Source organism: Mustela lutreola, chromosome 2 (genome assembly GCF_030435805.1).
Source record: "Mustela lutreola isolate mMusLut2 chromosome 2, mMusLut2.pri, whole genome shotgun sequence".
NCBI classification, from domain to species: domain Eukaryota; kingdom Metazoa; phylum Chordata; class Mammalia; order Carnivora; family Mustelidae; genus Mustela; species Mustela lutreola.
The window spans coordinates 130664563-130692521 of NC_081291.1; the positions used below are offsets into that span (position 1 = coordinate 130664563).

Sequence of the window (27959 nt, forward strand, 5' to 3'; positions counted from 1 at the left end):
TCCCTGCAATACGGAAAAGCTGCTGGAAGAGGGTTGAAGGAGATTTTGAATGTGCAAGTCGTGGTGCTCATCACACCACGTCTCAGAGGAGCCAGATTTAAATGAGAGCCGCGCTTTCAAAAGCCTTCCAGCTCTCACTTCAGCTTTCGCAAACCCTGTACTTTCTGTATTTATTTTGTGCAGAATCGACTCCCAGGCCACAAGCTTTTGTTTCTTTAGTTTCTTCTAAAATATCTTTTTCTTCTGGGTGAGCTCCTCTTCTGGTTTGGGAAAAACCTTCTCTTTTTCAGTAAGGATCATCATCTCAGCATGGCAGGAAGAGCTCATGGCTGGGTTCATTTGACCAGGAGCCCCATAAGTTCTACGCAACTTTGGGGCTTTGTGCACTTGGATGTGCTCAGTGACTAGAGAATCTGCCTCTAAATCCTTAAGTTCAGCATTACGCTATGCATTTTTAAGCACACGTGGTAAAAATCCAGCACTACTTTTGAGCCTTCCAAGCCTGTGCCCAGTCCCACTGTTTGGCCCAGACACACCTGCCAGGTCCACCACTATAGCAATGGAATGGTACACGTGGCTTCTGCAAAGTGACATCTTTCAGATACCTGGTGGCTTCTCAGATATGCATGCCCTTGATGGCCTGGGCAGTTTCATGTGAGTTCTTAAAGTGAGCACGAAGATTTGAACCTCTTGATTTGCATGATTTTGTAGGGTTTTCTGGGTCAAGTGACTGGCAAACCATTTTCAGAGATCACCTGAGGCCACTTAGGGGAAGCTGAAAACCCTGTATGTATCTAGTGCTGCATTTCTTGTCTTTGGTCTTTTCTCTGCCAAGAGTGAAACCACCGTATTTCTCCATTTCTTCCGCATTTCATCAAAGCATGTTCCCTTCTGTTTATCTGTTCTCTATGTTAGGAATATAGAAGCTATATAAGGACAAGTTCATCAAAGGTGAGCTTTGTCAGAACTCAGGGCTGTGTAACGTACATACACATGCTTATCATACAAATGTTTTTCTCATTGAGTTCCTCTGTCAGGCAGTCGCTCCAGACTGCTTTGAAGAGGTTTAAAAGGGAGCATAAGAAATGCAGCTGGGGGGCGCCTGGGTGGCTCAGTGGGTTAGGCCTCTGCCTTCTGCTCAGGTTGTAATCTCAGGGTCCTTTAGAAAAAAAAAAAAAAGAAAGAAAGAAAGAAATGCAGCTGGAATGAGCTACATTGAGCATCTAGCTTAAGGACCAGAGGGGAGTAGATGTTTCAAACCTCCCTGGACCTTTATTATTTTCTGTGACTAACTGAACAGCTAATTACAGCTCTCTAATTATCTTTGGACTTTCTTTACCTTAAGCTGATTTCACGATCAGGATTTGTCTAGATAGACCTCTGAGGCTTGGGATTTTGTCTGAGTTTTAATGTTTTCCTGGTGCAGGGCACAGGGGAACCCCCAGACTGTTGTCCAAAGTGATTGTGCACCCCCTCAAAAACAAAACAAAACAAAATAAACCCAAACAAAAACAAAAAAAGCAAAGTGCCATTTTGCCAGTTTTGCCATTTTCTGTTCCAGCCAGCAGTACATGCAGTGTTTTAAATTCTCCACATTGTTATCTGACTTTTTTATTCTAACCATCCTACTGGATATGAAGTGGTATCTCATCCTAGTGTAGATTTGCATTTCCTTGGTGACTAATGATGTTGAGTGTCTTTTCATGAGCTTATTGGCCATCTGTCTGTTTTCTTTGGAAAAACGTATATTCATATCATTTGCCCATTTTAAGTTATGAGTTGGGTTAGTCTTTTTAGTATTGACTTGTAAAAGTTCTTTACATGTTCTAGATCTAAGGATTTTTAAAATTATTTATTTGACACAGAGAGAGAGATCATAATTAGGCAGAGTGAGGCAGGCAGAGAGAGGGGGGAAGCAGGCTCCCTGCTGAGCAGAGAGCCCGATTCAGGGCCTGATCCGAAGACCCTGAGATCATGACCTGAGCCGTAGGCAGAGGCTTAACACACTGAGCCACCCTGGCGCCCCTAGATGCAAGTTTTTTTTAATCACATAAATGATTTATAAATATTTTCTCCATTCTGTGAGTTTTTTCATTTTCCTGATAATATCCCTCAAGGCTCAAAAGTTTTAAATTTTGATAAACGCCAATTGATCTATTTCTTCTCTTTGCTGCTTTTGTTACTCAGGGTTTTGGTATCATATCTAAGAACTGGCAAGTCAAAAGTCACAAAGATTTACTCCTATGTTACCTTTTAAGAATTTTATAGTTTTGTCTCTTACATTTTTTAAAGATTTTATTCTTTTTTTTAAAATATTTTATTTATTTATTTGACAGACAGAGAAATCACAAGTAGGCAGAGAGGCAGGCAGAGAGAGAGGGGGAAGCAGGCTCCCCGAAGAGCAGAGAGCCAGATGCGGGGCTCGATCCCAGGACCTTGAGATCACAACCTGAGCTGAAGGCAGAGGCCTAACCCACTGAGCCACCCAGGTGCCCCTAAAGATTTTATCCTTATGTAATCTTTACCCCCAACAAGGGTCTCAAATTTTAAAACCTGAGATCAAGAGTCACATGCTCTACCAACTGAGACAACCATGCACCCCACCTCTTACATTTTAGGTCTTTGATGTGGATGGAACTAGAGGACATTATGCTAAGTGAAACAAGTCAATCAGAGAAAGACAATTATCATATGATCTCACTCATGTGGAATTTAAGAAACAAAACAGAGGCACATAGGGGAAGGGAGGGAAAAAAAAAAACAAGATGAAATCAGGGAGGGAGACAAACCATAAAAAAACTCTTAATCATAGGAAACAAACAGGGTTGCTGGAGGGGAGGGGGTTGGGGAGATGGGGTAAATGGGGCATTAAGGAGGTCACATGATATAATGAGCCCTGGGTATTATATATAACTGGTGAATCACTGAAGTCTACTTCTGAAACTAATAATACACTGCATGTTAATTAATTGGATTTAAATAAAATAAAGTTTTATGGACCATTTCCTTATACCACACACAAAATAGACTCAAAATGGATGAAAGACCTCAATGTGAGAAAGGAATCCATCAAAATCCTTGAGGAGAACATAGGCAATGACCTCTTCAACCTCAGCCTCAGCAACTTCTTCTTAGAAACATTGCCAAAGGCAAGGGAAGCAAGGGCAAAAATGAACTATTGGGACTTCATCAAGATCAAAGCTTTTGCACAGCAAAGGAAATAGTCAACAACACCAAAAGACAGCTGACAGAATGGGAGAAGATATTTACAAATGACATATCAGATAAAAGGCTGGTATCCAAAAATCTGTAAAGAACTCATCAAACTCAACACCCAAAGAACAAATAATCCAATCAAGAAAAGGGCAGGAGACCTGAACAGACATTTCTGCAAGGAAGACATCCAAATGGCCAATAGACACATGAAAAAGTGCTCAACGTCACTCAGCATCAGGGAAATACAAATCAGAACCACAATGAGATACCACTTCACAGCAGCCAAAATGGCTAAAATTAGTAAGTCAGGAAATGACAGATGTTGGCAAGGATGCAGAGAAAGGGGAACCTTCCTACACTGTTGGTGGGAATGCAAGCTGGTGTAGCCACTCTGGAAAACAGTCTGGAGGATCCTCAAAATGTTGAAAGTAGAACTACCCTATGACCCAGGAATTGCACTACTGGGTATTTACCCTAAAGATACAAATGTAGTGATCTGAAGGGGCACGTGCACCCAAATGTTTATAATAGCAATGTCCACAATAGCCAAACTATGGAAAGAATCTAGATGCCCATCAACAGATGAATGGATAAAGATGTGGCATATATACACAATGGGATACTATGAAGCTGTGGAAAACCCTGAAGTCTTGCCATTTGCAATGACATGGATGGAACTAAAGGGTATTATGCTAAGTGAAATAAGTCAATCAGAGAAAGACAATTATCATGTGATCTCAAAGATATGAGGAATTTGAGAGGCAGGGCAGGGGTCATGGCAGGTGGGGGGGGGGGAAATGAAACAAGATGATATTGGGAGGGAGACAAACCATAAGATATTCTTAATCTCAGGAAACAAACAGGGTTGCTGTGGAGTTGGGAAGGGGAGGGTTAGGGTGGCTGGGTTATGGATATTGGGGAGGGTTTGTACTATGGTGAATGCTGTGAATTGTGTAAGACTGATGATTCACAGACCTGTATCCCTGAAGCAAATAATAAAAAAATAAAAAAATAAAGGATATCTTAGTTGCTTCCAGTAAATAAATAAATAAAATAAAGTTTAAAAAAAAAAAAAAAACACCTAACTGAACCACAAACATACAAACAAACGCCCAAACCACTTTAGGTCTTTGATTTATTGAAGTTAATTTTTGTAATGATGTGAGATTAGGGTCCAATCTCATTCTTTTGCATGTGGGTACTATTGTTCCAGAACTATTTGTTGAAAGAAGCTCTCTTTCCCATTGAATAGTGTCAGCACCTTGTTGAAAATTATTTGACCATAAATAAGTGGGTTTATATCTGGACTCTCAATTCTGTTCCATTCATCTATGTGTCTATTATAATGCTGGACCACACTGGCTTGATTATTGCTACTCTGTAGCAAATTTTGAACAGGGGAAGCGCGAGTCCTCCAACTTTGTTCTTTTTTGGCTCTTTAGGGTTCCATGTGAGTTTTAGGATCAGCTTATCAATTTCTACAAAGAAGCCAACTGGGATTCTGATGGTGATTATGTTAATCTGTAGGTCAATTTGGGGAGTACTACCATCTTAACATATTAGGTCTTCTGCTTCTTGGAAATGGAATATTCTTCCATTTATTTAGAGGTTCTTTAGTTGTTTCAAACAATGTATTATAATTTTTAAAGCATAGGTCTTACACTTCTTTTGTTAGATTTATTCCCAAGTGTTTTATTCTTCTGGTACTATTATAAATGGAATTGTTCTCTTAATTCCACTTTTGGATTGTTCATCGATAAGTGTATAGAAATTCAATTGATATTTTATATTGATTGTACAACTTTGACAAACTTGTTTAATACTTCTAATAGTTTCTAATTATTGCTGCAGTTTATTTTTTTTTTAAGTATTTAGTGAACAGATAGTATAATATTAGTTTCAGGAGTGGGATTTCATGAGTCATCAGTTACCTATAACACCCAGTGTTCATCACAAGTGCCCTCCTCAATACACATCACCCATTTAGCCTATCCCTCACCCACCTCTCCTCCAACAACCCTAGTGTGTTCTGTATAGTTCAGAATCACTGCAGTTTAAAATTTGCTTTCTGTTGTACTTATTACTAATTCATGCACAGATTCTGGTAGAGCTTCAAAACTCCCTCTAATATGGCCAGATAAATCAGAAATCACTCTTGCCCCAGTTTTGTTTTGTTTTTACTGAAATATCCCTGGTTTTGACCACTAATGGCTTGGGTGACCCTAACCCTAGTACCTGTCATTCGGGGATTTCCCTTTGTAAATATCTTGGGACTTTTTCCTTTTTGGATCCTATGTTTTCTTTATCTTGGCTAATTGCCTCATTTGGTGTGCAGTACATAATCCATTGGCCTCCTGAGAAAGTATACATGAGAGGGAAATTTTTTTGAGACTCAATTTGTTCAAAATCTCTATCTCTTACCTTCCACAAGACAGGTTACTTGGGAATGTAAAATTCTACATTGGAAATAACTTCCCATAGAATTTTGAAGACACTATTCTATAGTCTTTTAGCCTTTTTTTAAAAAAGGTTTTATTTGTCAGAGAGAGAGAGAGAGAGAGACAGAGAGCACAAGCAGAGGGAGTGGCAGACAGAGGGAGAAGCAGGCTCTCCACTGAGCAAGGAGCCCAGGGTAGGACTCCGTCCCAAGGCCCTGGGATCATGACCTGAGCCAAAGGGAGACTTTTTTTTTTTTCAATGTTCCAAGACTCATTGTTTATGCACCACATCCAGTGCTTCCTAATACCCACCACCAGGCTCACCCAACCCCCCACCCCACGCCCCTCCAAATCCCTCAGTTTGTTTCTCAGTGTTCACAGTTTCTTATGGTTTGTCTTCCCCTCCTATTTTCACCAACTCACTTCTCCTCTCCTTCTCCCAATGTCCTCCATGGTATTCCTTATGCTCCACAAGTAAGTGAGACCATATGATAATTGACTCTCTCTGCTTGACTTATTTCACTCAGCATAATCTCCTCCAGACCCATCCAATTGATACAAAAGTTGGATATTCATCCTTTCTGATGGAGGCATAATATTCCATTATATATATGGACCATATCTTCAAAGGCAGACATTTAACTGACTGAGCCACCCAGGCGTCCCTTCAGTCTTCTAGCTTTTAAAGTTAATGCTGAAAGTCCAACGTCAGTTTGAGTCCTGATCTTCTTTATGCATCTAAGTTTTTCCTCTATAGCAGCTTTTAGCATCCTCTATTAGTCATTGTTTAGAAATGTCAGGAACGGGTGCTTTGATACAGGTGTTCTCTTCTTCATTCTTTTGATGACTACTTGGGAGGCTATTTCAATGTAGAAACTCACACTTTCCAGTTCCGGGAAGTTTTCTTATATAATTTCTTTGCTTTTTTTCTCTGTCTTTCTGGAGAGAATAGACTATTATTGATCATTTTACTTGCAGCTATTTCTTTTAGTTTTTTCCATAATACAGAAATGATAGTCTGTTATACTATAGGGCTATTACTTTTTCATAGGTTTCATAATTTAATATTCATACTGTCAGAGCATACAACCATTAAATACTTGGTCTTCCTTAAATATATCAATTATTCTTAGAACCACATGTAAGTATATATTCAGTGATCAACATCAGTTAGGCCTTATGCTGATGTCATTTTCATTATTTTTGTTGTCCAAAGATAAATCTTTAGATTAGGATTTCTCAGGAAGAGTTCATGGCAACCACATTTCCTTATTCTTAAATGCTCATAGCCGTATGCCTACAGAGTTCAACTTGGCTAATTATTAAATCCTTGGCTCATTTTCTTCCTTGAGTGTTTTAAATATGTATCCCACTGTCTGGGAAAAATAGTAAACTACTGTTGAAAAGTCTGCCGACAGTCTGATTATTTTCCCTTACGAATGACCTCATCTTTTTGCCTTTTCTTTCTTTCTTTTTAAAGCTCATTTGTCTTACTGGTATATGTCTTGGTGTTATCCATTCCAGGTAACTTGTCCTAGGTATGCTCTATGCCATTTAAATATGCCGGTTTAAGTCTTCCTTCAGATGTAGTTTCACAGGGTGCCTGGGTGGCTCAGATGGATAAGTGTCTGCCTTCAGCTTGGGTCATGATCCCAGGGTCCTGGGATTGAGTCCCACATCCCGGCTCAGCAGGGAGCCTGCTTCCCCCCTCCACTGCTCCCCCTGTTTGTACTCTTTCTCTCTCTCTCTCTCAAATAAATAAATAAGATCTTAAAAAAAAAAGTAGTAGTTTTATGAACTAAAGGTTTTAGTATTTGCTTTGAGTTTCTTCTTCAAGAAATCCCCTTTCTTCAGGGAATCCCAAACATGTTGGTTTATCTTTGCCTATCATCTATTTATATCTCCCACTTTCTAATTTTTTTTGTAGGACATTTTAAATGTCTGCAAATTCTTTTGTATTCCTCCCTTTAAGGGGTAGAACCTAGTTTCCCTTACCTTGTGTGAGGGCTGGACTTAGTGACTCACTTTTAACGAATAGAATATGTTAGAGTGCATGATGAGCGGACTGGGTCACCACAGGCCTCACAGCTTTCTCCTTGCTCTCATTCACGAGTCATGTGCTCTGGCAAGCCAGCTGCCATTTTGTGAGAACACATCAAGCCAGCCCCATGAAGGGGCCCGCATGGTGTACCTTAGGAGAGAGAGTGGGCCAGGACTGCTTCCCTAGCTCTGTGGCTAGTCTATTATTATTTTAGAGTTAGACATGGACGCTTGGGTGACTCAGGCAGTGAAGCTTTTGCCTTCAGCTCAGGCCATGATCCTGGGGTCCTGGGATCGAGTCCCACATCGGGCTCCCTGCCTGGTAGAGAGTCTGCATCCCCCTCTCCCTCTGCTGCTCTCTCCCTCCCTTTCTGTCAAATAAATAAATAAAGTCTTTACAAAAAAAATAAAGAGTTAAACAATATTGCCTTGTGCTTTCTGAAACTAGTTTTTCTGCCTCCTCCCCCACTTTACCTGGATCTTCTCTTGCCTTTGCCCACAATGTCTCTGTGCTGCTTCATTTAGATTCCACCCCAGCAGACTCTCCTCTGAGAGGGACTCTGTTCTGCAAAAGAGATTCCATTGGTTAGTGCTGAGGCTTAATAGGGCCAAACAGCCCCATATAATCTAACCTTTCTTTTGCCTTCACCCCTAGGAACCCCTTTCCAGTTCTAGCACCACTCCCCAAAAAGTTCAATTAGCTTTCAATGCTGAGTGTGGACATTTAGATTTTGGGATAAATACCTTTGGCAGTTTTGATAATGAGTTTATGGGCACTCAGTGCCACCAGAAGATCCTAGCTTTGCCTGCTTTCTACTATCTCCTCCCACTTGCTGATATCATGTGGGTCTTGCTGCTGTCAGTTAATCAGCCCTCTCCTTGTACTTGGGAATTCACAGGATACCTTATTAGTTTCATAGTAGGTCACTCTTATGCACTTGTGGTGGTGGTGGCTATTGCTGGAGGATTAGGTAGATTCAAAATGATACCACTTTATTCTTGCACAGAAAGTATCACTTTCTTAATTTCTAGAAGGTCTTCTCTTCTCTGGATTTTCCCTTTCTTACATCTGGTTCTTGGTTTATGGACCCTCCATCAACACTTCACTCTCTAAGTACAATAGTGAGTTTTAAAAAATCTTTTATTCTCCCTACATTGTCCTTATTCTAATTTCCCTTTTTCTTATTGTTTCTGCATCTCATTTTCATGACAGTCTTCCCTCCACTATCTTGAGATCTTTGGCCCTTGAAGCATATATAGAATTGGGCATTTTTTTAGGAGCTCTGTGTATATATGTAGGACTTCTCAGTAAGTGAACATCTCTGTAATTGCTTGGTAGAGGCAAATTTATGTAGTTAAAGGACACCGCACAGTCAGTATTGGTTTCCTTAGATTGGTGTCCTCCCATATGCTGCTATGGGGTGGGGGAAGGGGAGGTTCAAGCTTGGTTGCCAGTGTGTTATTAGAGGAACCGAAGGGGAAGTTGTCACTGTTCAATACACAGACCTTACTCAACTTCCCTATCCAAAAAGGTACTCAAAACATGACCAGTGTCTGAGTCCAGATCTTCAATGTTTCAAACTGTCCTGAAAATAAACTTTCTATCTTCTGCCAGGGTGGGGAAGAGGTCATCTCTGTCTGCCCTGGTGTGAGAAATAAAATTTATTTATTTATTCTTGAGAGTGGGAGAGAAGGTGAGAAAGCATGCGAGCACGAGTGGGGGTGGGGGTGAAAGGGGGAGGTGCAGAAGGAGAAGCAGATTCCCTGGTGAGCAGAGACCCGATGTGGGACTCAGTCCCAGGACCCTGGGATCATGACCTGAGCTAAAGACAGATGCTTAGTGGACTGAGCCACCCGGGCAGAAATAAAATTTAATTGTTTAGGTGGGGACACCAGGCTGCTCGGTCAGCAGAGCATGCAATTCTTGATCCCGGGTTTATGGGATCAATGTAGAGATTACTTAAAAGTAAACTCTTAAAAAGAAAAAAAAAAAAAAAAAAACTTCTTACAATTTTTAACTAATCATTCTGTTCTCAGTCCACCCATACTCACCTCTTCCTTCAGAGTTACCTGGTACAATTATTGGTTCATTTACTGAGTCTGTTGGTATACTGAAATTTTTAAAAAATTTGTTCCTCAGCACTTACATGCACTTAACTATAAAATCAGTTAAATTCTTCCTTACCCTCTCTAGATTCCAAAATTTTGTTGACATCTAGCCTGTTGTCTTCATCCTTAGAGATTTATGAAGTGGTTTAGAAAAAAAAAAATCGCTTAATTATTATTTAAGTGGGGTTCAAAAGGAGTGCAGGCAAATACTATTTATCTCTGCCATACTTTTAATAAATTCCATTTCTGCTTAAACTGAGAATAGTAGTACTAACAATAATGCTAGAAATATATTTACAATAATGTGTTTTCTAGAGAAGAGTTCTGAGTAAGTCTCAACTAAGACCATCAGATATATAACTCAAGACCCTGCATGCCACCATAATACTTTTGAAACAATTACCTAGGATTTTTACTTTATACTCATGAAAATATATTTAGGCATGGATATTAAAAAATCATATCATATCACACTTGTACATACATAAGGAAAATAAAAGCTGAAATTAAGGTACGTCTAAAACTTCCTTACATTTAGTGTTCTAGTTCTCTGTATCATATATATAAAATATATATATTATTACGTAAAGTTTAAAACCCCCTTATTACGTAAAGTTTACCGTATTAACCATTTTTTAAAGATTTTATTTTAAAGCAATCTCTATATCCAATGAGGGGCTTGAACCCACAACTCCAAGATCAAGAGTTGCATGCTCTACCAACTGAATCAGCCAAGTGCCCCTCATCTTAACCATTTTTAAAGGTACAGTTCAGTAGTTTTAAATATATTCATATTGTTGTGCAACCCATCTCCAGAACTTTGTCATCTTATAAAACTCTGTACCCATTAAACAACTTTTCATTTTCCCCTCCACTCTGTCCATGGTAACCACCGTTCTATTTTCTGTCTCTATGAATTTGACTATATTCCCCCCCACCCCCACCCCATAAGTGGAATCACACTGCCTTTGTCTTTTTGCGACTGGTTTATTTCACTTAGTATAATGTCTTTAAGATTTATTCATGTTGTTGCATGTGTCAGGACTTCCCTCTTAGTGAAGCACCTTTTGTCGAGAAAGAATGATGCATTTCCCTTTAACAAGCATCAGGGAAAATATGATTCACTCTGAAACACTGGGTCAGAAACGTTAAGTAATGTTAAGCCCAAACCTGAGGATGGAAAAGGAAGAAAAGGCATTTCTCATTTTAAATATAAATAAATAAATACAGCTTAGATGCAAGAAAACAACATGCCAACTGCATATTATCCTTGGAGTTTCATGGCAAATAACCTTATCTAGTGATAATATAGTACACATCCAAATAATAACTGCTCAATTAATGTTGTTAAGTCAAATTGAAGTGCCAGCCCAGTTTTCCTAAAGGCCTCTTAAATGAATGTGTCTGATCCTAGAAAAAGAGACAAAGCCCAGTTTTCAGCGGCTGTAGTCTGGTTGTTGTGTTGTGATCTGCAAATTTCCCAATTCTGCTTCCAGGCTTTGCCTTCACACTGTAAAACCCAGTGCAGGGACAAGGGGAAAATGGAAGGTTGTGTAAGCCTGAGTTGGTACGGGAAGCTGGAGTACTTGTTCAAGTTTGTATATAAAGAGGAATTTCCGGAACACATTCTGGAAAAAAAGAAAAAGCAAAAAGATGTTTTTAGAGTGAGCATGGTAACCTACTTCTTACCCACTGTATGTTAAGTAATGTGCAAATGCTTTCTGCTTGGCACTCACACGTCTGCCTTCCTTATACTTGGTCCTTTTCTACCTCCCCGGCTTCCTGTCTGTTGTTTCTTACCCTTGCCTTTCTCTTCTTTCTGCCTTCCCCTCCCCCATCCCCTCCAACTTCTGTTTCCTCTTCTGTCCCCAGAGTCCTGAATCCTGTATCCTGGGTTGTATCTTGCCTCCCCCACCCCCCAACACCGCCCTTCCCATTCTGCTCACAAGTGTGCTCCTCCTCAGAGGACCTGGAGGGGCCTCCCAAGCTGGGTGGGGTTTCACTTGGGTAAATTACCACATCCTGGAACACCATCCAGCAGTGTTTTCTTAAGACTTGGGAATTGAAGTCAGCTTATTTAGTGGAAGAAAAAGTGAAACCATTTAGTGGGATGACACTCCAGAGAAGGGCTGTGTCCACCAAAATCAGCAATTGCATGACAATGACCATGGAGGTAAATCTTGGAGGGGGAGGCCAGAGGACCAACCAAAGGACAAGGGCCCCTGAGGTGACGGTGGAATCAGGATGGGATGGCCAGGGCTGCTGGTTGTGGCTGGGTTCATTGCCAGAGGTCTCTTTTTCTTTCCCACCCAACCCACTGAGGCTAGGTCAGCTGTGGGCCTGCAGCGGGGGGCTACTGTTTGGTTCCATTGCTGTGTTCCTGGGTAAACCTGGGCTGCCCCCTGCTCTCATTTGAAAAGAAAATGCAAAAAGCAAAAGATGCCCAATTGTGACTTCTAAAATTTTAGTGCTCCAGGTCTATAGAATATTGAGATTCCCTAGCATGGAGGGGGGCTCTCCAAGGTCATTTTTTGAAGCCCCTGTGCAAAATGTTCTTGAGTCCTTCTAGAACATACTATTACAGAAAGACCTATTTTATAGGAAGAAGCCATGAACATTGTAATTTCAAAAATACCTATTAGGGGAGTGCCTGGGTGGCTCAGTCATTAAGCATCTGCCTTTGGCTTGGGTCATGGTCCCAGGGTCCCTGGGATCGAGCCCTGCATGGAGCCCTATATGGAGCCCCACATTGGGCTCCCTACCTAGCAGGAAGCCTGCTTCTCTCTCTCCCACTCCCCCTGCTTATATTCCCTCTCTTGCTGTCAATCTCTCTCTCTGTCAAATAAATAATAAAATCTTAAAAAAAAAAAAAAATAGGTCCTGTCCCAAGGACAGGATCTAAATTTTATTAACGAAATCTAAAATTCTAGGAGTGGGATAGGGATGGGGTAACTGGGTGCTGGACATTAAGGAGGGCACAGGATGTAATGAGCACCGGGTGTTGTATGAGACTGATGAATCACTGAACTCTACAAAACTAATAATATACTATATGGTAATTAATTGAATTTAAATTTTTTTAAATGTCCCCCAAAATCTAAAATGCCATTGGCAGTTCAAGTATTTAACCCTCTCTTAAAATGTAGGCAAATCCCAGGAGGGACAATAGATAGACCCTTATGACTCTTTAGCCTCAAATCACACCAGACCCACTCCTTACCTCCATCTCCACATCTTTTGCTCCAGGAAGATCAGAATTCACTGCTGGAGCCAACCCCAAGCTTTTCCCAGCCTTTATTTTTGGAGACTTTTGAGCTTGTTTTTTTCTGCCTGGACCACTCTTCCCTCTCTTCTCTTTTTAGCTAACTCCCCAGGCTAAAAACCTGGGCTCCAAGTCTGTTCTAGGAGGCAGGCGCAGTCCATCAGAGCCTTCCCTGACTTCCTTGGTCCCTCCTCCCGGGCAGCCCTTAGCCCAGTGTGTTCTCTGACTTACAGGTTAAGCCTCCATCAAAGACAGGAGCTATGTCTTGCTCCTCATGGACTCTCCCATCTAGAGCTGCATCTGACCCAGAGTAGGCTCTGTTTATGGAGTGAGTGAAAGTTTTACTGCCAATGTGTTTTCCATGGGGGAACCGAGGGGGGCTGGAGTGGAAAAAGGGAAGATGCCAGAAGAAAAAGCAGCAGTGTGCGGAGAAAGGAGCCTGGGCTCACTGAAGGCAAACTCTTCCTGGGCAGCAATTCTGCAAAGGGCCAAACAGTTGAGAGGTGTGCTAAATCCTCTTTTACTGTCGTCCCTTTGAAGGTAACTGTAATTGACAGCTGAAATTTCAACTGTATTGACACATCTGATGCATTTGCCCAAGTGGTTTTTAATGACCCGTATCTCACATAATAAAATAGGGCAAAGTTAAAAACCAAGTTTGCTTTAGATTTGTATCTGCCACCATCTGTTGGTTCCCGGATCCTGGGTTACGTCATTCTTATTTTTACATTAAACATTACCAGTAGTAAAAACAAAGGAAAGGGGGAAATAAAAACTCATGCAGGGAAATTCTGATTTCACACAGGCTTGACAGAGTCTTTTTCTTCTCAGTAATCCTAGAAACAGAAAACAACAGGAAGATGTCTTACTGAGACAGGCCCCCTTCAACTTGACCATGAGTCAAACACAGAAGAAGAATTCCTCAAATGGAGAAACTAAACCCCGGACCTCATTTCTCAACAGATTCCTTAGGAGCTCAAAATTCATGTCCTCCAAACCTGAAAGCCGAACAGAGAGCAATGACCTTGAAACAACTGATTTCCAACCCGGCAATGAGGCACAGAAAACAGCCACCTTAGATACTGGTAAACTTCTGACTGCTCTTACTTCTTTAATTTTTAGAATAATGCTTTCTCCTAAAGAGACTGTATGGGTTAAACTAAAACTAATCTGAGTCTCTATTCTAAGCGTTTACTACGTGACTTAAATGCTTTAAATATTTTGCTAATTTGACTTTTAATGATCAAAAGTAACACTACTGGAAGGTATAGAGAAGATACCTTGTTTCCTTTCATTCTAACACAAAGGATTCTTTCTTCAAGATTCTTTTAGTCTTTTGTTCATATGCATGCATTTATGGCCAGTCAGGCAGTCAACAAACCTGGAGTCACTACCTTTTGTATGACAGCTACTGTTGTGTTACAAATGCGGCCACAGAGAAACAGGACCTTGTGTACACAAAGAACCGAATGCACACACTTTCAGTGTGATAAGTGACCGGAAGAAAAATACGGCAGGCTAAGGAGACAGAGGATGGATGGGGTCCTACTTTAGATGGGATTGTGGGGAAAGAGTCTCGGATTTGGTGGCATTTGAGCAGAGGTCTGGATAAAGTAAGCCAAGGAAAATGGAGGAATAAAGCCAGTCACGTGGACGTCAATGGCAACAGGTTCCCAGGCAAAGGGACCTGTAAATGCAACGGCCCAAGGTGGGACTGGGCCTGGCATGCTTGAGAGTGAGCCCAAGGTCGGGGGTGCTGAAGCAAGAGGAGTGAGGAGAGAGGACAAGAGCAGGAGGACGGTCATGGAGGTGCCTGGGGGCCAGAGCAGGCAATTTTTACACTTATAATAGCTTACAAATCCCTCTTGAGCTTACATGGATCTGTGATATTACTTCTGCAACATACGATTATATTGCTTAAGCCTAGCATGGCAGACATGCATAAAATGATGTTCATATGCCACCTTTAACAGCTATTCCACGCATATGCCATAACTACTTAAGCTCCTTTTTTGTCCTTCAGTGACTATTTTTGTCTTTCCCTCTTGCTTATACCTGGCTTCATTGTATTTCAGCCTTTTTTTTTTTTTTTAAGATTTTATTTGACAGAGAGAGAGATCACAAGTAGGCAGAGAAGCAAGCAGAGAGAGAGGAGGAAGCATGCTCCCCACTGAGCAGAGAGCCTGATGCAGGGCTTGATCCCAGGACCCTGAGATCATGACCTGAGCCGAAGGCAGAGGCTTAACCCACTGAACCACCCAGGTGCCCTTCAGCCTTTTTAAAAAATATAAATTCTTAGAACAGAGATTATAGATTCAAGGGTTATGAAAATAAATAGTGCCAAATCTCTCCCTAAAGCTATATGTCATACACAATACCATTGGCATATTATTAGATTAAGTGTATTTTTTAAACATCTTAAACTTCTTATGCAAACATACACAGCAGTAGAGAGAATAGTCTAAAACAAGTCTCGAAGGAGTCCCCATGATCACTTCCCCCATCAGTGATCAACCCATGGCCAATCTTTCATTTATACCTACCTTTAATTCTATCCAGTTATTTGCATCAAATACCAAAAATAATATCAATTTATGTGAAAGTCAATTAAGTTTATATTTAAATATATTTTGGAAATAGGAAGTTAAAGTCTACTTAAAAAAAAAAAAAAAGGACAACCTGTATCACAAGATTGTTGATACTTGTTCTAAAATAGGAAACAAAGCTTCGGGAACCTGGGTCATGAATGCCACAACCATGATGAAATTGACCGTGCAAGGCCAGGCACTGGTTATCCTGGCTGTGCAACACTGGCCACTCAACCTTGCATGGCTTCTCCATTTCCATTTCTCCCCAAATTCAGTGGCTCCTGCAGTCATGTCAATTCTGCCCTCAAATGGCTCTGAGAACTGGTTCCTCCTCTCTATTGCTGTTCTGGCTTTCACTGTTTTTTGCCCAGACTGCTGGGACAGCTTCCTAACTAGTTTTCCTATTTCTGGTCCAGCTCTCTGGCCAGCTTGTCCTCCACTCTGCCACGGCTTGCTCTCTCTAAATCACAGACATGATGTCTTTCACCTGCTTCAAATCTTTCCCCAAGTCTCTCTTGCCTTGGAGAGAGTCTACACTCCCAAGCACGGTCTTCAGTGTGCTTATGATCAGATGGACCTCTCTTCGTGTCCTCTGCCTTCCCCGAACCTCATGTTCATCCTCTACTCCTGACATTGAGATTCACTTGCAGTTTCCTGAACTGGCCATACATATTCTTTCAAAGGGGTTCCCTGGGCTTATAAAGACCTTCCCTTATGTCACCATGCTGCTTCTGCACCCCTCCTCCACTTATCTCTCCCTCATGTCCACCCACCTGGTTGACTCTCCCTCTCCCTTAAGGTGTAATTCATGTATCCCTTCCTCTTGAAAGCTTGCCAAGACCTGTCCTGGGACCTGAGGTACTTATTGTCATACCATGTGTTCCCAGGTACCCTCCACACACCTCCACCATTGCATGTCTCCTCTGTGCGGTGGGCATGGCTTTCGTGTTTATCTCTTCCATTAGACAGGTAGCTCCTTAAAAACAGGAACTTGTTATCTTGGTTCCCTATACAGTGCCACCCATGTTACAAATGTGTAATCTGTTTTATGAAACCACTGGGATTCTTGGTTGTTCATAAGCAAGAAACCAACCCTTACAGATGTAGGTCGGAAAGAACTTAATGTGAAGATACTGCTTAGCTCACAAGATCACGTGGAGAAGGCAAAATCTTGGTTCAGCAGTAAAACAGCCAGGAAAAGTCTCTGAATCACTCCACAGAACTGCTCACATGTGACAACTTTGTCCTCCTCATGGCATGTCAGTCATCCTACCTTAGCCAATGGGGAGCAGTTCTGACTCAACTGTTTTATGTCTTGAGCTGTGACATTTGCTATCCTTTAAGGAAATGGGTTTATGTATTAAAAAAATGATATGTGTGGTCTGCAAGGACATGTCCAAGGACCTCACAAATTGGTACTTGTATTTATACTTGGGAGTTTGATAAAGATTTATCATGTTGACTTATTTTGGTCATTAAGGAGTTTAAAGCTAATATTCATTCATTCATTCAATTATCTGTGCATTCAACAAATATTAATAGAATACCTCTCACATAACAGGCACTGCAGAGTCCCATCTCCCTTGGGAGGCCCCAGTAAATGAGAAGTGAACCAGGTAGGAATTATAGTATCTCTTTCCAGACGAGTAAACCGAGGCTCAGAGAAGTTCAGTGACTTGCTCACCTGAGGGACCCATGATTTGAACCAGGTCTTCCATTCATGCTATCTTAGACCTGCCAGTCATATCCAGGATTACAGAGTGCCCAAGTAGGATGCGGTATGAGAAGAGATTCCTGAAACTGTCAATTGGTAGGTCACTGCTGGTGACCTTTGAGAAACAATTTGTTGGGATAGGTGATTGTGGTCACCAGAACATAGAGGGTTAATTGGCAAATGGGGTGACGTGGGACCAGCAAGCCCAAACCACCCTTTCCAAACATTTGACAGTAATCATTTCCTAATGATGGACCAAACAGTAGCTTGAGAAAACAGAAGCTTTGGTTAAGCTGGAACTTGAGCATGATTGTAGGTTGAGCCTATGGAGATAAAAAGCTCAAAAACAGAAGGGAGAAAGCATCAGATAGCACACACAGAGATTTTTTTAACATAGAAACTCTAACACAAACATTCATATAATGGACTTTGGAACAGACCGTTCTGGGTTCAAATTCTGACTTGCTACTTACTAATTGACAGGCTCTCTGTGTCTCGTGTTCCAAACCTATGAAATAGTGTGATTGTGACTCCTTGCATGAAGTTTACACAAAACATCCTGTACCCATTGGCACATAAATGTTAGTCTCCCAGGGTGCCTGGGTGGCTCAGTGGGTTAAAGCCTCTGCCTTCGGCTTGGGTCATGATCCCAGGGTCCTGGGATCGAGCCCCACATCGGGCTCTCTGCTCTGCAGGGAGCCTGCTTCCTCCCCTCTCTCTGCCTGCCTCTCTGTCTACTTGTGATCTCTGTCAAATAAATAAAATCTTAAAAAAAAAAATGTTAGTCCCCCACTCACCACTCTCTTCTGCTCCACCCCAAATTAGAATTGCCAGGTAGAATACATGCAATATTTGGGACATACCTTTACTGAGCAATGATTCCTTGTTTACTTGAAGTTTAAATTTTATTGGAAAGGCTGTTTCTGTTTTTCCTAAATCTGGCAATCCTGCCCAAAATAAAATGCGGATCTATCCAATCAATGCACAATGCAACTGGAAGGCCAGAGTGAATCGCAAAATGGTGGATGGTGCTGCCTCCTACTGGCATAGTGTGGTAACACCAACCATCCTGCAAAGATGAACGCAGTATAGGTGTTCTCTTAAAAACAGCCAGCCAGTGGTGATGGTGGACATCCCAGCCGGGTTCCTGACCTCAGCGGAAAAGCTCTCAGTTTTTCCCCATTGAAAATTATATTTGCTGTGGGTTTTTCATAGATGGCTTTGATGATATTGAGGTATGTACCCTCTATCCCTACACTGTGAAGAGTTTTGATCAAGAAAGGATGCTGGGGGCGCCTGGGTGGCTCAGTGGGTTAAGCCGCTGCCTTCGGCTCAGGTCATGATCTCGGGGTCCTGGGATCAAGTCCTGCATCGGGCTCTCTGCTCAGCGGGGAGCCTGCTTCCCTCTCTCTCTCTCTGCCTGCCTCTCCATCTACTTGTGGTTTCTCTCTGTCAAATAAATAAATAAAATCTTTAAAAAAAAAGAAAGGATGCTGTACTTTGTCAAATGCTTTTTCAGCATTTATTGAAAGTATCACATGGTTCTTTTTCTTTCTTTTATTAATGTATTGTATCACATTGATTGGTTTGCGGATGTTGAACCAAACTTGCACCCAGGAATAAATCCCACTTGGTCATAGTGAATAATTCTTTTAATATACTGTCTGATCCTATTGGCTAGTTACTTTGGTGAGAATTTTTGCATCTGCGTTCATCAAGGATATTGGTTTATAACTCTCCTTTTTCATGAGGTCTTTGTGTGGGTTCGGGATCAAGGTAATGCTGGCCTCATAAAATGAGTTTGGAAGTTTTCCTTCCATTTCTATTTTTTGGAACCGTTTCAGGGGAATAGGTATTAATTCTTCTTTAAACATTTGGTAGAATTCCCTTGGGAAGCCATCTGGCCCTAGACTCTTGTTTGTTGGGAGATCTTTGATGGCTGCTTCAATCTGCTTCCTGGTTATGGGTCTGTTCAGGTTTTCTTTTTCTTTCTTTCTTTCTTTCTTTTTTTTTTTTTAACATTTTATTTATTTATTTGACAGACTGAGATCATAAGTAGGCAGAGAGGCAGGCAGAGAGAGAGGAGGAAGCAGGCTCCCTGCCGAGCAGAGAGCCCTATGTGGGGCTCCATCCCAGGATGCTGGGATCATGACCTGAACTGAAGGCAGAGGCTTTAACCCACTGAGCCACCCAGGCGCCCCCTGTTCTGGTTTTCTATCATAGTATTAGAAGTCCTAGCCTCAGCAATCAGACAACAAAAAGAAGTAAAAAGCATCCAAGTTGGCAAAGAAGAAGTCAAATTCTCACTCTTTGGAGATGATATGAAACTTTATGTGTAAAACCCAAAACTCCACTCCAAAACTGCTAGAACTCATATACAAATTCAGTAAAGTGTCAGGATATAAAAATCAATGCACAGAAATCAGTTGCATTTCTATGCACCAACAGCAAGACAGAAGAAAGAGAAATTAAGGAGTCAATCGCATTTACAATTGCACCCAAAACCACAAGATACCTAGAAAAAAACTTAACCAAAGAGGCAAAGAATCTGTACTCAGGAAACTATAAAGTACTCATGAAAGAAATTGAGAAAGACACAAAGAAATGAAAAATCATTCCATGCTCATGGATTAGAAAAAAAATATTGAGAAAGTGTCTTTGCTACCTAAAGCAATCTACACATTTAACACAATCCCTATCAAAATACCATCAATTTTTTTCAAAGAAATGGAACAAATAATCCTAAGATTTGTATGGAACCAGAAAAGACCCCAAATAGCCAGAGGAATGTTGAAAAGGAAAACCAAAGTTGGCAGCATCATGATTCCAGACTTCAAGCTCTATTAAAAAGCTGTAATAAGGGGCGCCTGGGTGGCTCAGTGGGTTAAGCCGCTGCCTTCGGCTCAGGTCATGATCTCAGGGTCCTGGGATCGAGTCCCACATCGGGCTCTCTGCTCGGCAGGGAGCCTGCTTCCTCCTCTCTCTCTGCCTGCCTCTCTGCTTACTTGTGATCTCTCTCTGTCAAATAAATAAATAAAATCTTTTAAAAAAAAATTAAAAAAAAAAGCTGTAATAATCAAGACAGTATGGTACTGGCACAAAAACTGACACATAGACCAGTGGAACAGAATAGAGAACCCAGAAATGAACCCTCAACTCTGGACAACTAATCTTCGACAAAGCAGGAAAGAATGTCCAGTGGAAGAAAGACAGTCTCTTCAGCAAATGGTGTTGGGAAAATTGGACAGCCACATGCCGAAGAATGAAACTGGACCATTTCCTTATACCAGACACAAAATAGACTCAAAATGGATGAAAGACCTCAATGTGAGAAAGGAATCCATCAAAATCCTTAAGGAGAACACAGACAGTGACCTCTTCGACCTCAGCCGCAGCAACTTCTTTCTAGAAACATCGCCAAAGGCAAGGGAAGTAAGGGCAAAAATGAACTATTGGGATTTCATCAAGATCAAAAGCTTTTGCACAGCAAAAGAAAGAGTCAACAACACCAAAAGACAACTGACAGACTAGGAGAAGATATTTACAAATGACATATCAGATAAAAGGTTAGTATCCAAAATCTATAAAAAACTTATCAAACTCAACACCCAAAGAACAAATAATCCAGTTAAGAAAAGGGCAGAAGACATGAACAGACATTTCTGTAAGGAAGATATCCAAATGGCCAACAGACACATGAAAAAGTGCTCAGCATCATTCAGCATCAGGGAAATACAAACCAGAACCACAATGAGATACCACCTCACAGCAGCCAAAATGGCTAAAATTAATGTCAGGAAACAACAGATGTTGGCGAGGATGCAGAGAAAGGGGAACCCTCCTACACTGTTGGTGGGAATGCAAACTGGTGCAGCCACTCTGGAAAACAGTATGGAGATTCCTCAAAAAGTTGAAAATAGAGCTACCCTATGACCCAGGAATCACACTAATGGGTGTTTACCCTAAAGATACAAACGTAGTGATCTGAAGGGACACCTGCACCCAAATGTTTATAATAGCAATGTCCACAATAGCCAAACTATGGAAAGAACATAAATGTCCATCAACAGATGAATGGATCAAGAAGATGTGGTATATATACACAATGGAATACTATGCAGCCATCAAAAGAAATGAAATCTTCCCATTTGCCACGATGTGGATGGAACTAGAGGGTATCAGGCTAAGCAAAATAAGTCAGAGAAAGACAATTATCATATGATCTCCCTGATATGAGGAATTTGAGAGGCAGGGCGAGGGGTCTTGGGGGATAAGGAGGGAAAAAATGAAACAAGATGGGATTGGGAGGGAGACAAACCATAAGAAACTCTTAATCTCACAAAACATATATAGGGTTGCTGGAGGGTGGAGGGGGGATAGAGTGGCTGGATGATGGATGTTGGGGAGGGTATGTACTAAGGTGAGTACTGTGAATGGTGTAAGCCTGTACACAGACCTGTACCCCTGAAGCAGATAATACCTTATATGTCAATAAAAATAAATAAATAAAAATAAAATTCAAGTTGCCTTAAAAAAAAAAAAAAAAACAGCCAGTGAATGAGAGACATTGGGGAGGGTATGTACTATGGTGAGTGCTATAAATTGTGTAAGACTGGTGATTCACAGACCTGTACCCATGAAACAAATAATATATTACGTGTCAATAAAAAATCATAGCCAGCCAGCAAACACACTGCAGAGGAGAAGTAGAGTTTGTGCTCCTCTCCTAATATTTAAGTCTAGGCTGATTACTACTGAAATCCTACTATTAATTTTCACTGGTACCAATACATTTCTCTTTAGCTATGTGGTTTTGTACTTCGTAAAGGTTAGAAGAGTATCACTGCATATTTGGAACTTACACTTTCATTGTGGATTCCAGTGTACTCTTTTTATGTTTTAAATTTTACATTTTCATCTACAAAACCTCCTTAAAGTCACTGTCAGTACCTGCATATTTGTTTTTCCTTACAAAAGTATGATGTGTTTTATATGTGTCTTTTTTTTTTTTTTTAAGATTTTATTTATTTATTTGACAGAGAACACAAGTAGGCAGAAAGGCAGGCAGAGAGAGAGAGAGAGAGAGAGGCAGGCTCTGCACTGAGCAGAGAGCCCGATGCAGGGCTCGATCCCAGGGTCCTGGGATCATGACCCGGGCCGAAGGCAGAGGCTTCAATGAAACTAAAGTTTTTCTTAGCTTAATGTTCGCCTTAGCCCAGCATTAGTACAGAGGAACTTGATAAGAGGGCCACATAAGTCGTCTCTCATAACAAGAAGGACAAATGAGGCTTTTGGGGTGTATTCGCTGGCAGGGGTGGAGAAAAGCTCTCCCAGCCACTCCGCCCTCTGGATCTGTCAATTGAATGGTCTAGGAGCCGCATTTCATTGGCTCCCGTAGCCAATGAAGCTCCAGGTGGGTGAGGGCAGGTGACTGCAATGCTTCCCTTTCCTCACTGGTTTGGTCAAATACCTGTATTCCCCACCTGGCGTGCACCAGGCTGCCCGTCCCTTAAAGGGTGTGCTAACAAGTTCGCTACTTTGTCCAGGAAGACAACCGTTTCTACATGCTGACAAGCTCCTGTCAGGCGGTAAAGGAAAAGCGCCTGAGTCCTCAGTTTCCTTGCCAGAAGAGGGTCACTGCAGTGATCAGTGTCCAGCACCTGGAGGCAGGACAGTGGTGAAGTTCTGTCTCTGCTTAGCGCTTCCCTTCTGGGCGGAGGTTTGCTCAGGACTGTTGTTAGTCTTGTTGACTTGTCTTATTGCCATCACTGTGCCTCTTTATCACGGTCTCACTCAGGGCACGTTCTTCTTTATTCTCACCATGTAGCTCAGCCTCTCACTTCAGAAATGGAATGTGGACCCAGCATGGAGGAAAAGGAGCAGTTCCTGCAGAAGCTGGGCAGAACAGCCGTGGACAAGTGTCTAGATCTGAACAACTGCAGGCTGACGGCGGCCGACTTGAGGGAAGCGGGTCTGTAAGAGCCGGCACGCACGGAGGGCCACGGGTGCCCTCGGGTTGCCACCGGCGGGCAAAACACGCTCATTACTCACCTGGCAACCCCGGGTCTCAGGGTGGCCCCAGACAACTCGGGAATAGCAGCTGCACCACTTTTTTTTTTTTTTTTAAACAAGTTAATTGATCCTTCCTCAAGCTTCAAAGATTTGAGCCAAGTGTAGGAGGAAGGTTCCTTTGTCTGTCAGTTCTCCCTGAGCATTTCACCTCCCCTACTGCTGGCTCCTTACTCCCTGAAAAATATTTGTCTCGCCCACAGCATGAGATATAAACTCTTGCAGCCCGTCCGTGAAGCCCGAGCCCTGCTGGGTGCGTAGTTATGAGAGAGGAGCCGCCAGCAGTCTTTGCTCACAACCTACACGCTCAGCAGCGTGAGCGGCAGCTGCCACACGGAAGCAGCAGTCTGGTTGCAAAGGTGCCCCTCCCCACACAATTATGACCACCTTTCTTTCCCTTTTTCTTAGAGACCTTAAGCCCAGCCTTCCCTCAAACTAGATGTGTCTCCCAGCACAGAGGTATCAAAAGAACTGGATCGTGAGTGAGCGGTCCTTGACCATTTTAACGGAAATCCATGTCATTACATTTTGGCCACTGTCTTCAGCGAGAACCTACCCTTGTCTGTGTTTCCAGATGCCCGTGTGTCAGAATCACTCGCAGAGTTTGTGTTCACTTGGTTTCAACCCAGACCACTGACCTGGAGTCTCGGAGAGCGGGCCCCAGCAATCTTGTTTTTAATTTTTTTTTTCCTTCTTCGTGTGTTCAGTGACTTCTCTGCTCGATAAAGTTAGGATTTGGGTAAACAAGTTGAAATTGAAGGCTAGTAGAAAAAAAGCAAAAACAAATTTCACTCCTAAGCCTGGCTTCAGAATATTGGACACTGCTGTGCCTTAAACTGTAAGAGCTCAGCTTGCTACTTCTGACTGCTGCCCTGAACCTTCAAGATAGATATTTAAAAGCAAATACTCAAAGATTCTTTGCCTGCTCCAGGTTGGCATTTCTACTCTTGAGTATCGTTGCTTCAGGACACAGAGACAGCCTTAGCGAATCTTTATCACAGACAGTAAGGTCACTGTTAATGGGCAATGGCAGATACTCAGAGAAGGTTCTGGTCAGGCTTTGTGCCAGTCTAAACCTCCACATATTGGTCTATTTAAATATAATGGGAGCTTTCTAAGGTGGTGACACCCAGGAAGTCATGATCTAAAAGAAGGGGTAACATGGACCCCCAATCTCGGCAATCCTGGCCGACGGAGCAGTCCTCCAGCTTTCAGCCCAAGGATCCAATAGGATGAAGGGGTGAGGAATTATTTTTGCAAAATAAAGGACTAGTATGCATATCACAGCGGCAGTGGTAGTTAACAGTAGAATTACCATTTCTGCTACAATAAAGGAGCTTCTATGCTATGAAATCTTATGAAGATACCACTACATTTTTGGAGCGCATTTATTTGGCAGAAATAGGAAATATCCTAGGAAATAGGAAATACAAAAGTCATTCTTCCCAATTGCATGGCTGAGGGACCCCTGCTTTGCTGAAGGCCAGTATGGCCACCGCTCCTTCGTGTAATTACGTATGCAACCCTGTATATCCTCTTGTTCATTTCCAGTTGCTTTGCTGCCTCTTCTCCCAGACTTGGAAAAACTGGATATTTCCTGGAATGATTCTGTAGGCGGAAACCTCCATTCAGTTACACAGCACCTGCATCTCCTCAGCAAGTTAAAAATCCTGAGGCTGGGAAGTTGCAGACTTACCACGGATGATGTGCAAGCCCTGGGTATGGTCAATGTTTCACTGGAAGCGGCTCTGAAGTGTCAAGGGCAAACTCCCTGGGTCACCCCCACCCCCCAGGTGCTTGTGAATGAGAGCGCCTGGATGATCTAGCACTTGCAAAACTCCAGTACACTTGCAGCCTGTACCTACTAGCACTGTAGTAAGCCCCAGGACAGAGTAGGGAACAAGGCTGGCCAGAAAGACATCTGCTCTCAACGGAGATAGTTTGTCAAATTTGCTTACTCTCAGTCTGCTAATTGTCTGTAAAATTGAGGAGTTGGAGTAGATAATGATTATTTTCCGATCCCAAAATAATCTCTTCTATTTTTCCATTCCCATCTTTAAAAAATGGATCAAAACAAGATCTTTAAACTAAAAGCAATGGTTTAAATAGAACTAGGACCTCAATTAAGTTAATTTATATACTGGACACAGAATGTAGGATAAAATTTGTCACTCTATTAACCCAACTCTTTATACGATCCTTGCTGGTTTCAGATGCCATTCAGATTTTTAAATATTCTTTTGGTCTGAAGTTTCTTATTTCAGCGACTGTTTTGATAATTTACATCTCTGCAAAAAATCTCTGTAAAAACAACACAGTTCACGTCAAATGTCCTCTCTCTAATCCCTCTGTAGGAAATGAGGGTCATTTGACGCCCCCTGGCCCACCCTTCCTTTAGCTGAGAAACACCACATAAGTGGCCAAGTGTTAGTTCACATTCTAGCCCCCCATCTAACTAGTCTTGTGACCATGGACAATTATTTAAACTTCCTAAGCCTCAGCTTTCTAGCTTTCTTTTCTCTGAAATGGGTTGGATATCTACCTCAAAAAACTATTGTGAGGATTAAATAATTTCTATGAAGCACTTACTACATGCCTGGCGCATAGTACATGCTCAGTAATGGAGAGGTCCTCCTTTCAGTACTCCCTCATTCGAAATTAACTTTCAGTGGTTTGATGTGATGAGTTGAGCCCCACTGGTTAGCAGCTGATTATTATGTAGCAGGCTGCAAATTTAACTCACTGCTACTCAGGGGTGAAAAGAAAATGTAGTTTCTCTATTTTCTGTGATTTATTTAAATTTTGTTCATGATCTTCCAACATTAAGAAATGGGGAAATGGGGGGGCACCTGGGTGGCTCAGTGGGTTAAAGCCTCTGCCTTCGGCTCAAGTCATGATCCCAGGGTCCTGGGATCAAGCCCCACATCGGGCTCTCTGCTCAGTGGGGAGCCTGCTTTCTCCTCTCTCTTTCTGCCTGCCTCTCTGCCTACTTGTGATCTGTCTGTCAAATAAATAAATAAATAAAATAAAATAAAAAAAAAAAAGAAATGGGGAAATGGGAATTTCTGCCCTGGAACTCATTCCAAACTTACCTGGTTCAGGAGAGAAGCTACATCCTTGTTGCCGTGATGTTTTATAACCCGCTCCCTCTCCCAGACTCCTTCTCCTCTCTGGAAGGGCTTCTGCATCTTCTCCCATAAGAAGGGACCTTCCTTAGTATTGAGGGCAGATGTGGTACAGGGAGAATAAACGGTTTAATGAAAAGAGACCATAAATCAGGGGGCACGCCAATGTTATCATACCTGTTACAATTGCTGAGTGTAGGATGATCGATGATGGCTCCCCCGTACCATGTACACAGCAGACATGGCTGATCAGTCCTGCACTCTCTGTCCCTGATGCTGAGGAGGGCTTCCAGGTATAGAAAGCCACCCCAGCTGACTGGCGATGGCACACACAATGGCACCTGGGCTGAGAGAACATGCATTTTAACATGAGGCTCCTGGACTCCCAAAACCTCAGTCCACACAAAGAATGGTCAGTGGCAGAAGTCCAAGGCCAGTAGTGGACCGTGGAGGAGAGGCTTCTAGACACAGGGGACTTTCCATTACTCTTAATCATTCAGTGTGGAGATTGACTCCGCACATCGAGGAAGTGCGTTTTCCATGTGTGTGCCTCTCTGCCCTGTTCTACCCGGAACAGTAGAAGTCATTCCTAAGGCTGCTTTACCTGGTCGCTTCCCTGCTCTCCGCCAGCCTCCATTCCAGCCCTTAGATGCTTTCCACCCTTTTCTCACTGCACCCTCCTCCACTCTCCAGGGCTGCACGGCTATTACGAGCTGCTAGCATCTTGTGCTTAATTACTGATTCTCTCTAGGGCTCGGTTCAGTTGTATATTCTTGATGTCTAATTGAGCTTTGCCCCCACGGTGGCAGGTGCCCTGCTTGGCCTCTCCTCATCCTCTGGTCCAGCTTCCCAGTGATGCTGACGCCAGACAAGGTGGATGAGAGAAAGCAGTTGGAATAGTACACGTATTTACTACCACAAAACCAACTCCACGAAACCACCCTACTGACAGGTGGGATTTTCTGGACAATGATTTTTGTACAGAGGTCCGGCTTCGGAACCTTGGAGGGACTAGAATCACTGAGCCTCTAAATACAGGGGCTCAGCCTGCTGGGACCAGGCAAGAACTGGGTCTACTCTGTTCTTTGGCACCTGACCAGTCCCTGGCTCAGCCATTATCATTCCATAAATAACATTTGTGCTGATTTTGAGGCAGACTCCCTGCTTTTCAGATTAGCAATCGACCCAATATTTGGGCTGTTTTGTAACAGGAGAAGCACTCGGGGGCATAACTGACCTGCAGGAGCTGAACTTGTCCTGGAACAGTGAAGTGGGGGGGAACTTGCCTCTGACCCTCCAGAATTTCCAAGAAGGGAGCAAGATACAAACGCTTGAGCTTGTGGATTGTGACCTCACATCTGAAGATGGGGCATTTGTGGGTAAGTGGAATTTGGAAGG

At 42.3% G+C, this 27959-nt stretch overlaps 1 protein-coding gene and 1 pseudogene across 1 annotated transcript in view; one reads left to right on the forward strand and one right to left on the reverse strand.

Moving 5' to 3' along the window:
• Positions 1-225: 225 nt before the first annotated feature.
• LOC131825590 (large ribosomal subunit protein uL22-like) lies at positions 226-742 on the reverse strand (annotated as a pseudogene).
• Positions 743-13861: 13119 nt separating this feature from the next.
• The window catches only part of LRRC31 (leucine rich repeat containing 31), a 30728-nt gene continuing 16630 nt past the window's right edge, over positions 13862-27959 (forward strand). The window contains exons 1-4 of the mRNA XM_059163518.1: positions 13862-14150; positions 23195-23338; positions 24988-25155; positions 27773-27940. Of these exons, the coding sequence (XP_059019501.1) occupies positions 13961-14150; positions 23195-23338; positions 24988-25155; positions 27773-27940 (670 nt within the window). The 5' untranslated portion in view covers positions 13862-13960. The remainder of the gene's footprint in view (positions 14151-23194; positions 23339-24987; positions 25156-27772; positions 27941-27959) is intronic.